Source organism: Bos indicus, chromosome 8 (genome assembly GCF_029378745.1).
Source record: "Bos indicus isolate NIAB-ARS_2022 breed Sahiwal x Tharparkar chromosome 8, NIAB-ARS_B.indTharparkar_mat_pri_1.0, whole genome shotgun sequence".
NCBI classification, from domain to species: domain Eukaryota; kingdom Metazoa; phylum Chordata; class Mammalia; order Artiodactyla; family Bovidae; genus Bos; species Bos indicus.
The window spans coordinates 23,211,365-23,228,988 of record NC_091767.1 but is presented as its reverse complement, the minus strand read 5'-3'; the positions used below and the strand labels follow the sequence as shown (position 1 = coordinate 23,228,988).

The following is a 17,624-nucleotide window of genomic DNA, read 5'->3' as shown; positions in this document are numbered from 1 at the left end:
AAACAAAGCTCACAACCGCTCATCTCAATCAGAATGCTTCCTTGAGGAATTGACCAATGGTTCTTTATCTCCTCAATGATGATACTGATGATGCTTGTCTCCAACCCCATCTCTTCCTCTGAATCCATGAACTGCCTCAGAGCCTTGACTTGGAAAAGCAGGAGACCTTCACATTTGCATCAAATAAACACAATCTCTCTCTTTCCTGTCTGGGCTACAGGAAAGACTTCAGATTCCCTCTGGAGCAGGTGAGTGGCAGCCAGCTCCAGAGGCCCAGGCCTTCTCTGTGCTCCACGAGATGCTCCAGCAGAGCTTCAACCTCTTCCACACAGAGTGCTCCTCTGCTGCCTGGGACACCACCCTCCTGGAGCATCTCCACACTGGACTCCATCAGCAGCTGGACGACCTTGACGCCTGCCTGGGGCAGGTGATGGAAGAGGAAGACTCTGCCCTGGGAAGGACGGGCCCCACACTGGCCGTGAAGAGGTATTTCCAGAGCATCCATGTCTGAAAGAGAATGAACACAGTGACTGGGGCTGGGAAACTGTCAGTGTGGAAATCATGAGGCGCTTTCTGTGTTAACTGGTTCGTAAGAAAACTCAGGAGTAAGAAGGAACCTGATTCTCAGTGACTCGTGTCCAAGCTCAGACTCTTCATTTTCAGTCATTTCCAAAACTCTGATTTCTGCCTTAGCTATGAAATAGTTTGAGTGACATTTGATATTGGCATTAATATTGAGAATATCAATATCCATCTGCTTTTAGAATTAGAGGAAATATATCTGATGCCCTGTGGCTGAATGTTATGGAATAACATGTTTTTCTATGAATGTACCTCATTTATTGGAGAAGGGGACCGACAGAGGATGAGATGGCTGGATGGCATCACTGACTCGATGGATGTGAGTCTGAGTGAACTTTGGGAGTTGGTGATGGACAGGGAGGCCTGGCATGCTGTGATTCATGGGATTGCAAAGAGCCGGTCACGACTGAGCGACTGAACTGAACTAACTGAACTCATTTATTTATATTAATTTATTTACTTTTATGGTACTTGCATTTATGTTATGTTTATTACATGCACGCGTGCCATTCATGCTAAGTCACTTCAGTCATGTCCGACTCTATGCGATCCTATGGACAGCAGCCCCCCAGGCTCCTCTGTCCACAGGATTCTTGAGGCAAGAATACTGGAGTGGGTTGCCATTTCCTTCTCCAATTTATTCCATAAGAATATAGAATTTTCTTTAATACAAACGTACCTTTTATTTACTCATGAAATGTATTTGAAGACATGTTTCTTCCTCTTCCTTTTGAATCTTTTCCCAGAGGCCTAATGCTGTAAAACTACATATAGAAAGATGTTGTGCAGTGTGTTCCTTTATTTGCTGGCCTTGTGGAGAGTCTTCAGTATGAGACTCAGAGGCCCTGACCTTACAAAGCTCACACTGGAGCAAGGACATTTCCATGAAAGAAGTAGTTATAAGATAATTAGGTATTTACATTTGGGCCCTGGGCTACACAGAAATATCAGATGTTGATGGCAGTGAGTATCCTGGGAAGCTCATTTAGACCACCTTTAAATGACTTAGCAGCAGCAGCAGCAGCAGCAGCAGTCTCCCCAGGGAAGTAATCCGAAGTATGAGACTTGAAGAATGAGTATGAATTTGTTAAGTAACTCATGAAGAGCAAAATTTCCCAGAATAAAAAAAAAAAAAAAAAAAAAAAAAAAACTAATAATACAAAACAAAGCATAGCATATAGAGTGTCCCTGCACAGGAATGGTTCTGGTACTTTTAAAGACGTGACCAAGACCGAGTCGGTAGACTGTACTCATGCATGTAGGGGCTATCATGGCATGAGCCTGGAGATATGGAAAAGGGCCCAGTGATAGACTTTTGATTGGTGTTAGATTTGATCTTAAGAACCAAGGAAATTACTTGTGAATTTAAAGCTACAGAGCCACTCGGACCAAAGCAGATGCAGGGAAATTCATGAAACCAGCAGTTCTCAAAGTGTGGTCTGTGGGCCCCTGCAGATCCCCAGGACACTCTACAGGGATTCATGAGGAAAAATAATTCCTATAGTGATATCAAGATCTTATCTGTCTTTTCCACCACAGTAACAACTTCTGCTGGTGGTGCAAATACAGCGCTGGGCAAGACTACAGAGCTGCAGTGTGGATCTGAGCAGGGGCACCTCAGTGCCTAGTCATTGTCATGCTTTTACGTATCATATACTTGAAGTTCGAAAAAAGGACAGTTTCACATAAGAAGATCCTTCGTGAAACAGCAAGATGAGGAAATTTATGAAATCTTAACTTTGGAGTACACATTTAAAAATATTCTCCGTTGTAGTCTTTTTAACATGTTGTGTGACAGGCACGTCTGCTGCATGCCTGGTGATTGTTCTGAGGAGAAGCACTTGGATGATGATTATGTGAGTTATGAGCTAGACTACCACTCTCTTGAGAAGATCAAGCTTTACTCCACAGAATGACAGTCAAATCATGGTCACTCAGAAGTACGCATTTGACAGATACTTTCTTATACTATTTCTATTAATGTTATATGAATATTCTTGTTGACTTTAATGAATGAGGCCAATCTATTTTCTATTCATGTCTCCAGGATATGAATTCATCTCAGTGTGTATCTTTGCTTCTGAAAATTTGACACGTAGTGATTTAATTTCCATTACTTACAAAATTTCTAATTCTATGGTTTAATTTTGACCTGACATAATTTATCAGGATGATATTACATCTTTAAATGATGCTTTAAAATAATATTAAAATTAATTGTGGGCATTGTGATCTGGGCACACAACTTAAAAAATATTTTTCCCCTGGAGGAATTATGGATATTTTCTGTGAAGTCTAATGTATGATAATTTTCATGGATGGTTTATAGATATTTGAAACAAGTTATATTTCCTATTGTAGGTTAAGGGCCCAAGAGTGTTAATTGCTAATTTCCTCCTCTAAATGATAGTTTCCATTCTTCTCTTTACTACTTTATATATGGTGTTTTACAGACTAGTAGCATTGTACTGTGGAGAAGGTACTGGCACCCCACTCCAGTACTCTTGCCTGGAAAATCCCATGGACAGAGGAGTCTAGTAGGCTGCAGTCCATGGGGTCAGTAAGAGTCGTGTCACTTTCCCTTTTCCCTTTCATGCATTGGACAAGGAAATGGCAACCCACTCCAGTGTTCTTGCCTAGAGAATCCCAGGGACAGGGGAGCCTGGTGGGCTGCCGTCTATGGGGTCGCACAGAGTTGGACTCGACTGAAGCGACTTAGCAGCAGCAGCAGCATTCTACTGGGCTTCCCAGGTGGAGCTAATGGTAGAGAACCTGCCTGCCAATTCAGGAGACAAGAGGAGACACCAGTTTGATGCCTGGGTCAGGAAGATCCCCTGGAGGAGGGCATGGCAACCCACTCCAGTATTCTTGCCTGGAGAATCCCATGGACAGAAGAGCCTGGCAGCCTATGGTCCACAGAGTCACAGAGAGTCAGACACAACTGAAGCAACTAGGCTCCCAAGCACAGCATTGAGGTAAAACTTCAGTGCTCCAGTGTTTCTGTTCACATTGCTATATAATGTTATATTTTTTACTCATTGTTTTATACTATTTGAAATTTAGCTCAAGCATTGTTAAAATTTAATTATAGATTCAATGTGTTCCCTATGTATATTGAACTTCTTTCTCACGAAGAATAATTTTTTCTCACGTGATTGTTTCTGGAATTCTCAAGTGTATGAATATTGATATTAATTACAAAGATCTCATTGATGTTAACATTGCCACCTCTAATTATTTCCTACATTGTATTTTCGGGCTGTGTATTGGCCCCCTTCTGGTTTGCCCCTTTTTTGGTATTAAGTATTTAGTATTATTGCCAAATTCAGACATAAATTGAAGAAAGTAGGGAAAACCACTAGACCATTCAGGTATGACCTAAATCAAATCTCTTATGATTATACAGTGGAAATAAGAAATAGATTTAAGAGCCTAGATCTGATAGATAGAATGCCTGATGAACTATGGAATGAGGTTCGTGACATTGTACAGGAGACAGGGATGAAGACCATTCCCATAGAAAAGAAATGCAAAAAAGCAAAAAGCCTGTCTGGGGAGGCCTTACAAATAGCTGTGAAAAGAAGAGAAGCGAAAAGCAAAGGAGAAAAGGAAAGATATAAACATCTGTGTTCAGAGTTCCAAAGAACAGCAGGAGGAGATTAGAAAGCTTTCTTCAGCGATCAATGCAAAGAAATAGAGGAAAACAACAGAATGGGAAAGACTAGGGATCTCTTCAAGAAAATCAGAGATGCCAAAGGAACATTTCATGCAAAGATGAGCTCAATAAAGGACAGAAATGGTATGGACCTAATAGAAGCAGAATATATTAAGAAGAGATGGCAAGAATACACAGAAGAACTGTACAAAAAAGATCTTCACGACCCAGATAATCACGATGGTGTGATCACTGACCTAGAGCCAGACATCCTGGAATGTGAAGTCATGTAGGCCTTAGAAAGCATCACTATAAACAAACCTAGTGGAGGTGATGGAATTCCAGTTGAGCTATTCCAAATCCTGAAAGATGATGCTGTGAAAGTGCTGCACTCGATATGCCAGCAAATTTGGAAAACTCAGCCGTGGCCACAGGACTGGAAAAGCTCAGTTTTCATTCCAATCCCAAAGAAAGGCAATGCCAAAGAATGCTCCAACTACCGCATAATTGCATTCATCTCACATGCTAGTAAAGTAATGCTCAAAATTCTCCAAGCCAGGCTTTAGCAATATGTGAACCGTGAACTTTCTGATGTTCAAGCTGGTTTTAGAAAAGGCAGAGGAACCAGAGACCAAATTGCCAACATCCGCTGGATCATGGAAAAAGCAAGAGAGTTCCAGAAAAACATCTACTTCTGCTTTATTGACTATGCCAAAGCCTTTGACTGTGTGGATAACAATAAACTTGGAAAATTCTGAAAGAGATGGGAATCCCAGACCACCTGATCTTCCTCTTGAGAAATTTGTATGCAGGTCAGGAAGCAACAGTTAGAACTGGACATGGAACAACAGACTGGTTCCAAATAGGAAAAGGAGTATGTCAAGGGTGTATATTGTCACCCTCTTTATTTAACTTATATGCAGAGTACATTCATGAGAAATGCTGGACTGGAAGAATCAAAAGCTGGAATCAAGATTGCCGGGAGAAATAACAATAACCTCAGATATGCAGCCGACACCACCCTTATGGCAGAAAGTGAAGAGGAACTAAAAAGCCTCTTTATGAAACATAAAGTGGAGACTGAAGAAGTTGCCTTAAAGCTCAACATTCAGAAAACGAAGATCATGGCATCTGGTCCCACCACTTCATGGGAAATAGATGGGGAAACAGTGGAAATAGTGTCAGACTTTATTTTTCTGGGCTCCAAAATCACTACAGATGGTGACTGCAGCCATGAAATTAAAAGACGCTCACTCCTTGGAAGGAAAGATATGACCAACCTAGATAGCAAATTCCAAAGCAGAGACATTACTTTGCCAACAAAGGTTTGTCTAGTCAAGGCTATGGTTTTTCCTGTGGTCATGTATGGATGTGAGAGTTGGACTGTGAAGAAGGCTGAGCACCGAAGAATTGATGCTTTTGAACTGTGGTGTTGGAGAAGACTCTTGAGAGTCCCTTGGACTGCAGGAAGATCCAACCAGTCCATTCTGAAGGAGATCAGCCCTGGGATTTCTTTGGAAGGAATGATGCTAAAGCTGAAACTCCAGTACTTTGGCCACCTCATGTGAAGAGTTGACTCATTGGAAAAGGCTCTGATGCTGGGAGGGCTTGGGGGCAGGAGGAGAAGAGGAAGACAGAGGATGAGTTGGCTGGATGGCATCACTGACTCGATGGACGTGAGTCTGAGTGAACTCCGGGAGTTGGTGATGGACAGGGAGGCCTGGCGTGCTGCGATTCATGGGGTCGCAAAGAGTCGGACACGACTGAGCGACTGATCTGATCTGATCTGATTATTTGATTTTAGGTTTTTCTTCCTCTTCCAAGTAATAATGGAGTTTGTGTATTAAATCAATCGATAGCATCTTTAATATATAAGCAGATTCTATGAATTTTTTATTATTTTAACCTTTTTTATCATTTTGTGTCTCAAATGTGTTGGATTTATGCTTTACTTTTAACATGACTTTTACATGGGTTTTGACTCTTGTCATACTCCATTCAGTTCTCCAACAGTCATTTATTTTAGTAAATATGTAATGTTAAAGCAATTTAGACTTTCTCTGAATCCTTGAATGAAAAACTAAAGAACGAATACTGCAAAATTTAAAGTAATTTGAGACTTCCTTGGCCGTCAGTGGTTAGGACTCAAAGTTTTCACTGCTGTGGGCCTGGGTTCGATCCCCAGTCAGGAAACTAATGCCTCTTAAACCACGTCGCACAGCCAAAATAATAACAAACTCTTTAAAGTACCTTCCACTCATGTGACTACTCACTTGTAGTTCTTACTAGCACTGTTGCTTTTCATCAACACAGCAAATGCTCACAAGAGACTTGATAGGACTAGAGATGCATGTGAAGCTATGGTCAAGTGTAAACCCAGGGGAATGTCTAAAAGTTAAAGGAAAACACATTGTTTACTTAAGAAAATGAAAACACATTAAGTTTGAATGCTGTTAGAATGGTGGAAAGTGGATGCAGTTTGCAAAATGAGTGCCATGTATTCCAAATATGATGATTGGCACTTTTTGGAGTCCTGTGGTTACTAAGGCCCTAATCAATTTGAATGAAACAATTCTCACTTTAAGGTGAAGCATATGAGAATATAGCAAAGAGTTTCATCTTCTTATCTAGCTTGTAAACTTGCTCTGAAGGCAGTTCTCATCCTGCGAGTCAAAATCTTTTTGAATGATGATGATGCTCTTGCCATCATTAGACATCAGGTCTCCTGACCTGTTCTTCAACACGTCTATAGAGACTGCATCCCTGTACATGTACAACTAAGGAAACCACGGTGAAATCTACGTTCAGTGCCACACAGACTCTCTCATAAAACTACCCCGCAAGCCTTAACCAAGAAAGCAGGTGAACCAGGTGAGGTCTGAGAGGAGAGTTTAAGCGGCAGGGGTTACTTCGTCACACCAGGCTCTCCATCTGTCCCTGGAAGTCTTTGATGGCCTTTCTTCAGGGATCCGTTATCCAGCATTGGACTAGAGCAAGGAGCAAGCTACAGTACTGAGAGAATGAAGAGCTGAGGCAACCTCCATCTCTGTGTTCTAGGTCCTCAGCCTTGTAGTCTTGGTTCACTAGTGAGTGATGCATTCACGAACAAACAGGAACTGGAGTTACACTTCCATCTATGGGCTGTAGTCAAATACTGGCTTCAGTTCAGTTCAGTTCAGTGGCTCAGCTCAGTCGTATCCTGCTCTTTGCGATCCCATGGACTGCAGCATGCCAGGCTTCCCTGTCCATCACCAACTCCCGGAGTTTACGCAAACTCATGTCCATTGAGTTGGTGATGCCATCCAACCATCTCATCTTCTGTCGTCCCCTTCTCCTCCCTCCATAAATCTTTCCCAGCATCAAGGTCTTTTCAAATTAGTCAACTCTTCAAATCAAGTGGCCAAAGTATTTGCGTTTCAGCTTCAATGTCAGTCCTTCCAATGAACATTCAACTGATTTCCTTTAGGATGGACTGATTTCATCTCCTTGCAGCCCAAGGGACTCTCAAGAATCTTCTCCAACACCACAGTTCAAGCACATCAGTTCTTCAGCGCTCAGCTTTCTTTATAGTCCAACTCTCACATTCATACATGACTACTGGAAAAACCATAGCTTTGACTAGATGGACCATTGTTGCCAAAGTATGTCTCTACTTTTTAATATGCTGTCTAGGTTGGTCATAACTTTTCTTCCAAGGAGTAAGCTTTTTATTCCATGTCTGCAGGCACCATCTGCAGTGGTTTTGGAGCCCCAGAAAATAAAGTCTGCCACAGTTTCCACTGTTTCTCCACTATGTGCCATGAAGTGATGAGACTGGATGCCATGATCTTAGTTTTCTGAAAGTTGAGGTTTAAGCCGACTCTTTCCTTTTTCATGTTCTCAAGAGATTCTTTTGTTCTTCACTTTCTGCCTTAAGGGTGGTGTTATCTGCATATCTGAGGTTATTGATCTTTCTCCCGGCAATCTTGATTCCAGCTTGTGCTTCATCTGGCCCAGTGTTTCTCATAATGTACTCTATATATAAGTTAAATAAGCAGGGTGATAATATACAGCCTTCGCGTACTCCTTTGCCTATTTGGAACCTGTCTGTTGTTCCATGTCCAGTTCTAACTGTTGCTTCCTGACCTCCATACAGATTTCTCAAGAGGCAGTCAGGTGGTCTGGGATTCCCATCTCTTTCAGAAGTTTCCACAGTTTATTGTGGTCCACATAGTCAAAGGCTTTGGCATAGTCAATAAAGCAGAAATAGATGTTTTTCTGGAACTCTCTTGCTTTTTCGATGATCCAGCGGATGTTGCCAATTTATTCTCTGGTTCCTCTGTCTTTTCTAAAACCAGCTCGAACATCTGGAAGTTCACAGTTCATGTATTGTTGAAGCCTGGCTTCGAGAATTTTGAGCATTCCTTTGCTAGCGTGTAAGATGAATGCAATTGTGCGGTAGTTTGCGCATTTTTGGCATTGCCTTTCTTAGGGACTGGAATGAAAACTGAGCTTTTCCAGTCCCGTGGCCACTGCTGAGTTTTCCAAATTTCCTGGCATATTGAGTTTAGAGATTGGCTATATTGGTTTCCTCTGAACTCCAGCTGGGAAGAAGGCAGGAAATTAGAAATCAAAGAACAGTGAGCTGTCCTGCCAATTTAAACACAAAGTAGCAAATACAGAAGTGAAGAAAAAACAATTCGCATTCACACTAGTCATTCTAGTAATGTGAAATGTATGTTCCTAGACGCACATATTCATCTTCTTTTTCAATAATGGGAAAAAATGGATTTTCATTATTACATGCATTAGCCATTTTCCCTCTATTTTTATATCCTTACCATGGACATTTTATGACCATATCATTTTTTTCCAGAGTATCAATTTCATACATTAAACCTATCCATTTTTTCACTTCCATAAAGTGAATTACATAGTTTTCTATTGTTTTATTATTTTTCTTGATGAAACATACGTGACTCATATATTTGTTTTTGATGAGCTACAAATGATGTACAATTTAAAAAATAAGGTAAGGTACTTTTCTCATGGTCTTGATATTATTTCAGATCTAACATGGTTTCCAAGGAGGATTATAAATTTTTTGAATTTTATTACACATATGAGACATGCTGGGCTGGAAAAAGCACAAGCTGGAATCAAGATTGCCAGGAGAAATATCAGTAACCTCAGATATGCAGATGACACCACCCTTATGACAGAAAGTGAAGAGGAGCTAAAAAGCCTCTTGATGAAAGTAAAAGAGGAGAGTGAAAAAGTTGGCTTTGAGTTCAACATTCAGAAAACAAAGATCATGGCATCTGGTCCCATCACTTCATGGCAAACAGATGGGGAAACAGTGGAAACAGTGTCAGAGTTTATTTTTGGGGGCTCCAAAATCACTGCAGATGGTGACTGCAACCATGAAATTAAAAGATGCTTACTCCTTGGAAGAAAAGTTATGACCGGCCTAGATAGCATATTCCAAAGCAGAGACATTACTTTGTCAACAAAGGTCCGTCTAGTCAAGGCTATGGTTTTTCCATTGGTCATTATGGATGTGAGAGTAGGATTGTGAAGGAAGCTGAGCACCAAAGAATTGATGCTTTTGAACTGTAGTGTTGGAGAAGACTCCTGAGAGTCCCCTGGACTGCAGGGAGATGCAACCAGTCCATTCTGAAGGAGATCAGCCCTGGGAGTTCTTTGGAGGGAATGATGCTAACGCTGAAACTCCAGTACTTTGGCCACCTCATTTGAAGTGTTGACTCATTGGAAAAGACTGTGATGCAGGATGGATTGGGGGCAGGAGGAGAAGGGGACAACATAGGATGAGACGGCTGGATGGCATCACTGACTTGATGGAGGTGATTTTAGTGAACTCCGCGGGATTTGGTGATGGACAGCGAGGCCTGGTGTGCGGCAGTTCATGGGTTTGTATAGAGTCAGAGACGACTGAGAGACTGAACTGTAGTCGGACACGAGTGAGCGACTGAACTGAACTGAACACATATAAGACACTGAATCATTTTCATTATTATATTTTAACTAAATGTAGAAACATTCCAGCATTGGGACTTCCAGTGATAACTTGCGAACTCCAGAGGTATATTGTTTTCTTATGTGAACCATGATAACATCGAAAATCACACACAAACTTTCCTTTGTGTTTCTCTAGTTTTATACTTTTCTGCATGGTTGTTGTTGTTTGGTCCATCAGTCGCTTCTGACTCTTTGTGTCCCCGTGAACAGTAGCCTGCCAGGGTCCTCTGACAAGAATACTGGAGTGGGTTGTCATTTCCTTATAGAGGGGATCTTCCCACCCTAGGGACGGAACCCGCATCGCCTGTCTCCTGCAGTGGCAGGCAGATTCTTTACCACTAGTGCCATCTCATCTGTTAAATTGTAAGTTCACATAGAGTTTCATTAATTTTAACTTAGAAAAGCTAAGGATTTCACATGGAACTGTTGTAGTCACAAATTCTATTTAAATGTTCTAATTGTTGAAACATTTCTTTTGTATTTACAATATTTCATTCTGTGTATCACAATTCAGATTGCATGCATGGAAAACAAAACAGAGAGGATTTTTTGGAATGAATTTGCCAATCGCAGTACATAAATTTTCCACCATAATAGCAATTTCAAAAATTCAAATTTTGAAAGTCTTCAGCCATCATGTAAAACAGAATCTCTATAACATCTATGGTTTCCCTGACCTAAATTAACCACATTTCTAGAGAACCAGTTTGAGGTACAGCTAAATCAGACCCCCCCAAAAAATACCTATACATATATAGTTGTATCAACATTCAAAAAATGAGGATCATGGCATAGAGTCCCTTCACTTCATGGCAAATAGATGGGGAAAAAGTGGCAACACTGTCAGATTTTATTTTCTTGGGGTCCAAAATTACTACGGACGGACAGTGAATGCAGCCACAAAATTAAAAGACTCTTTCTCCTTGGAAGAAATTTTATGAGAAATATAGACAGTGTGTTAAAAAGCAGAGATACCATGTTGCCAACAAACGTCCACGTAGTCAAAGTTATGGTTTTTCCAGTAGTCATGTATGGATGTCATTTGGACCAAAAAGAAAGCTGAGCGCCGAAGAATTCATGTTTTTGAACTGTGGTACTGAAGAAGATTCTTGAGAGTCTCTTGGACTGCAAGGACATCAAACCAGTCAATCCTAAAAGAGATCAACCCTGAATATGCATTGAAAGCACGGGTGCTGAAGCTGCAGCTCTAATGCTTTGGCCACCTGCTGAGAAGAAACCGACCCTTTGAAAATGACCCTGATGCTGTGGAAGATTGAGGGCAGGAGGAGAAGGGGGTGACAGAGGATGAGTTGGTTGCTTGGCATCACTGACTCAATGGACATGAGTTTGAGCAAACTTGGGAGATAGTGAAGGACAGGGAAGCCTGGCATGCTACAGTTCATGGGGTCACAGACAGTCAGATATAACTAAGCGACTGAACAAAAATACATACACATATATAAATACACACACTTGTACAATATATATTAAATAAGTATACACATGTGTCTTGCTACTTTAACATAAAAGGGTGAACAGCAAATGTTTACTTGAATTGCTATCTTATCCTCTATTATTTATTCTCCTGCACCATAAATGTTACCTCATCAGCAGGATAACAGCAAGACTAATTAGGTGACTGGTAGTGGTATTAATAGGCTAAGCATAGTAATGTGTCAAATATTTTATAAAGTTGTTCATCAATTGCAATTAATTTTATCTCTTAACTCTTTGTGGACACAAAAATTTGTTTTGTTTTGTTTTGTTTTTGTACTCTGCACACAGCATATGTGAGATATTTTTTGAAGCTCATTTTTAGGAAGACTGTCTTCAACTTTCCATTTCCAATATTTAGAAGATCAGGATGAGGCTCTTGGGCCTGGACCCAAATGGAAGACTCACTCATCACGTTTTCTTCAGTCATCCTCAAGTAGTTGCAAGGAACTGCCTGATTCTTCTTTTCTTGTCTCCCTCAGGTAGTAAGGAAACAGCCCGTAATGTGTCTACACTGTGGATATTTTCCAGTAGGCAATGACTTTGGGGATCAGCTTGAATGTTTCTTTCAAACAGTGGATGATACTGTGAACTATGACTGGCATTCTTGTCGTTCTCCCCAAAGCTGAACTTGGAGAAAAAGCATTTGGGTCAGATTGTATTTTAACGAAGTGTGTGGAAGCAACAACAATACTTATTCCCCTCGACCCCCATCAGAACTTCATTTGAACAAACAGTGCAAACGTGAACATGGTCTCATGCCCTGTCAAGTACAAACTAGCACGTGCCATTGGCACTTGCCATCTACCTACAAGGATTCAATCACGTGTTCTTGCAGCTGCTGATTTTTAACACCCCTGGAAAGGAATCTAAGGTGGAAAGCAGAAGTGAGGCATGCTGTGTGCAGCGAAAACTGACAGAACAAATCTTCAGAAGGTTAGCGATTTTCAGGAGCCCATTTTAAGAACTCAATTGTTCCTCTATCTCCTCATATCTAGAAAAGCATGGAAATCCTTCATGGTGATGACTGCTTCTTGTGACTCCAGGAAACCTTCATGACACTGGCAGAAAACTTCCACAAAAAAATAGGCACATGATTACATGTATTGCCCCTTCACCAAAATCACATGTATCCCTCTGTGTGTCTTTGGAACAGCTTCTCAGAGCTATCTGATGCGCTGTCTCCTGGGCTGCAGTCCTCATTTTGCCCCCCAGACACTTAACTTTCAACTATCATGTTGTGCATTTTTCAAAGTCAGCACCCTGAACTTATCTTTTCATCCATTCATCACCCAATAGTTTCCCAACTTGCTTGCAATGAGATTCCCATGAGGATAAATCCAGGCCATGGAACGTGAGAGGAAGTGCTGTCACCCTGTGTAGTCCTGGCACTTGGAAACATCCCCTGTGAGCCACCAGACTTCATCCCTTTACTGCCGGGTGTATTAGATCCAAGTACCACAGACAAACTTGGAGTCACATATTGATGATGGAAAAAGCCACAAAACAGAAGGCACCCATGTCCCTGAATCACCCTTTGAATGTGAGCAAACCAGAAGACTCACCTGATCCAGAAGGTGCTCTTCAGGAAGAAAAGATAAGTTTCTATTATGAGGAAAATCCACACAGTTTATTCTTTATCTCCATAGCACCTAGAATTAACTGAGAAAGATTTTTAAGAACAGAGGATCCTGAAGACCTGTCCATGAGAAAGAAACTCTGAACTCTGAGTATAGAAAATACTAGTCCCACAGACATCAAGAGATCTTTTAAAGGATGATCAAAAGATCTTTACAGAAGAAAAGACATTCTCTTCTGCTGTCCACACCTGTTTCTGAAAAATCATGATTTTCATTTCAGTTTTCAGTGCCTGAGGAAATAGGAGCTGCAATTGCTTTAGAACAGGAAGAAACGAAATGGAATTCATTAGCGAGAGTTACAAATATAAACACTTGCATTGTTGCCATTTCTTTGAGGATTCTTACATGAGGGAAAAGCACTTTTAATTTCCACTGTGACAGCGTCTCAGGCAAAGTGGCTGTATTCCAGCTCCCTGAGGTAGAGATGGATGTCATGGAAATACTCCCGGGCACCAAGTTCCAATGAGAACGGCACAGAATGTCTCCTTGCAGCTGCTCCAGTTGTTTCAGACTCTGATCCGGGCTACAGAGTAGCACGGCTGTCCTCCGTGGTGAAGAATTGGAAGCTCTGCTGGAGCCTCAGATAGTGGTTGCTGGGGCCCTGAGTCGTCTGCATTGGAGTGATCATCTCTCTTTTCCAAGGAAATCTGAAGTCGGCTTTGTCCTTTAGGCGCGACTGATGGCGGATCCTTTGCATCTATTTCAAGTGTTTGAAGATTTCCTTGTCTTTCTGGCAGTGGATCCCAGTCCAGCGAAGAGAGCAAGCAGGGATGCAGCAGAGTATCACTCCTTCCACCAGCAAGTGGATGTGGGCCCTAGAGAATGTCAGTGATTCTGCAGATGGCCGGAGGGGGCGCGCGAGCACCGCGAAACGAAGAGCAAAGAGCGCTGAGATGGAACCGCAGACAGCCTGTTTCTCCCGGCCACCGCGAGAGCGCGCACGCTGTGGTTCCATCGTTTTTGCTTTCGAATCGCAGTCTTGAGAATTAGCAGATGACTCTCGTGGTGGCGCTGGAGAGACAGAACGCAGTTTCCACAGAGCTTTTTATAGGAGCACTGATTCAAGGGTGCGCATATCATTAGCCCTTTGATGGAAAAGGGCTGGTTTCCGCTGTCCTGAGTAGGGAGCCAGAATATTGCATGTTCGGAAAGATCGCCTGAGTAGTGGGCTTTCTTTCCACACGTCAACCCGAACTGGCCATGTTTGAAGAAAAGAACCCCCAAGGCGGGGTTTCTGAGAGAGATGAGGCGCTGAGAAGTTGGAGGGCTTGAGGCAAGTGTAAAACAGCGCAGGCGATAATATTGGCGAGAGGACGCTGGGACAGAGTCCTGCACCACGTGAAATCCGGCGGGGTTGGCGGGTGGGTGAGGCTGGTGCGGTTAAGACGGTTGCAAAGTGCTGCGGACACAGTGAAAGCCGATGTCGCCACGACCAGAGGCTGTGGGGCACTGGGGGCGGTGTTGCGCTCACTCTAGATGCCGCGGTGGCTAAGATTATTCGCTGTCGGACGATGGGCCGGCTTGGTGCTCAAAGTGAAGCACAGCGGAAGCAAGGAGACTCTTGGCTATGGGGTGATGGGAGGGCGTTTCTCATACTGGGAACCTGCTTGGCTTTGAGACGCTGAGTCCGCGTTGCGGACACAGTGAAACGTGACGGTGGCGAAAAACTACTGGTGGTGGGACGATTGGACAGCTTTGCGACAAAGTTAAACCCGGCGAAGGGATGAGACTGCCGGACGATGGATGGGTGTGGTCCACACAGGGGAACCTGGAAGTGGCGACGAGACTATTCGCTGTGGCAAGACGGTAAGGCGTTGGGCACAAAATGAAACACGGTGGCAGAGCTGAGGCTTTTGGCTTAGAGTTGATGGGACGGCTTTGCGGACAGAGTGAAAGCGCGCATAGGTGATGAGACAATCGTCTTGGGGTGGTGGCACCGCGGTGTGGACCAAGAAAACCCGGCGTTGGGGGTGAGACTGTGAGAGATGGGACGGTGGGAGGACCTTGAGCACAAAGCGGAGCCAGGTGGAGTCAGTGAAACCACAGGCTTGGAGCTATTTTGGACAACGTGAGAAACAGCCAAGGCGACGAGACTGGCTAGGGGACCCTGGGAGTGCGTTGCAGACAGAGGAGAACTCAGCGGTGGCCAGGGGACAAATAACCATGGGACGGTTTGGGGGACTTTCTGGGGGTGAGACGGAACGCGGCCACCACCTGGGTCAGGGAGCAAAGAACTGTGCGCCCCTGGAATGCTCTGGAATTTTCAGGGTCTTTCAAGGATTCGGCCTTGAAGTGGGGGGAGTAAGTGTGGAATAGCTGAAAACTAGGAATATTTTAAAAAGCACACAGCACTTTCTTTTTTCGAATTTTATATTGAATTATATACTTATTTTAAATGAAATATCTCACGTTTCCAATTTTATAATAAATTTATAGAAAGTATTGTAAATACTAAGCATAGAATATTAAAATATATTTTGTATATAACAGTAGCATTTTATTAAACTTTATTTAAACTATATTTTCTGTGTACTAAAACAAGTATTTAATATCATTTTACTTTTCTATCTTTCATGGATGTAAACTTAATATTTTCAAGATGACCTTTCACTTATTTTTAATGGAGTGACTTAGCATTTTTTACAATTTCTAATGACCCCCAAAGACAGTCTTAAGTAATTCGACTCATGTTCCTGAAACCTCTTTGTCAGGACTACGTTGTTGGAAATAAGCGCTGGAGTGTACAAGCAACTGAGAACATTTAGAAGGTCTGAATTTTTCATTTACTTGAGTAAGAATTTTATAAATTAAGTGGCATTTGCCCAAATTTTATTGGCATAAAGAAGGCTTACTTTGTAAGACTCTCAAATGTAACGTGGTCTACATTTTCCCCAAAATGAAGGAAAAAAGAGAGAGGAAATAACCCCCACATCATATAGAGGGGCCCTCTGGCATGAGCTATCTGGTACATTTAAAGAAGTGAACAAGACAAGCGCAGGTAGACTGAATGGGTACATGGAGAGCATGCGTATAACTTGGACATTCCACACAGCTTCCTTGTATTTTAAATGCCTCAAAGGCAGGGCCAGAAACTCTACTACTCTGCAGGCTTGTTCTGCAATGAATGTCTCCAAGGTGCTCTGCAATTTTTAATATGTGTTGTCACATAAATCAAGTTGAGATTGAAACTGCCACGTTGACTTTTGTTTCATAAATAATTTATTTCTCATATAAAAGTTTAAATAAATAAATAATGCATAAATCAATTTAAAATAGCTTAGTCTTTAACTGTCCATTGAAATCCAGTGCATTCCATTGTCAGTTACTTTAAGAGCCTCTGCTGGCTGAAGAGTCTCACCTCAAAGTCACATTGTCCCTTCCCAGAGCCACAGGTGGGAGATGTTCAGTCACGGACGTAACCTGTTAGTCTCATCAGGAAAGAAAAGTTCGTGAGTATTTGCACTTGCACGACTGTCCAGGCACACCTGTCGTACTCCTTGGACTCCAGGTACTGCATGAGGTTGAAGTAATATTTCCCTAGGTGGGGAACGATTGTGTCTCCCGCTGTGGTGTTTTGCTTCTGCATTATTTCCTTCTGGATTGGCTGCAGACGATTCATCTGCCAATAGAGTTCCTTAAGGAGGTCCTCGATGATGGTCTCAGACCAGCCAGTGCTGGAGAAGTCTCTGGTGAGAATGCCGAAGATGTGCTGGAGCATCTCATACATGACCAATATGGCATCTTCCTTCTGGAACTGCTGTTCTTGCTTCATCTCCTCAGGCATCTGGAAGTCCATCCTGGCCTCGAGGCAATGTTGAGGAGTTGAAGGTAACTGCCCCAGGAGTTTCTGACACTCTTTAAGACTCTGACTTTGTTGGAATCGAAGCAAGCTGTAGCTCCTGGAAAGAGCTGTGGTGGAGAAACACAGCAGGAGAACCATCTGGAGGAGGCATCGGTAGGTCATGATGAAATCAGGCACAGGGCTACCTGTTCTGCTAGTAGGTGCTGAAGCTGAGTCTTCAAGGGTTTGCAGAGTGAATGTCCTTCGTCCTTGAGTGTGGTCTACTTATACAGCATGGCCCTCCATTCTTTCTATTTGAGAGGAATTTCCCACTTTCAGTTCTCCCTTTCATTTTCCCCATGTCATTTAAATTATTAGTTGCCTATAAAACTCTTTTCTTTAAGCTCCTTGCTATTTTAATGTATATATACCATGGGGAAAAAAGATATAGAAA

At 42.3% G+C, this 17,624-nt stretch overlaps 1 protein-coding gene across 1 annotated transcript; it reads right to left on the bottom strand.

Moving 5' to 3' along the window:
• Nucleotides 1-16,792: 16,792 nt before the first annotated feature.
• Nucleotides 16,793-17,353, bottom strand: LOC139184529 (interferon beta-like). The gene has a single exon (XM_070794468.1). It carries the CDS (start codon nucleotides 17,351-17,353, stop codon nucleotides 16,793-16,795), a length of 561 nt encoding a protein of 186 aa, XP_070650569.1.
• Nucleotides 17,354-17,624: the final 271 nt, after the last annotated feature.

Coding starts and splice junctions, on each gene's coding strand:
- LOC139184529 (XM_070794468.1), bottom strand. CDS start 17,353: ATGACCTACCGATGCCTCCTCCAGATGGTTCTCCTGCTGTGTTTCTCC.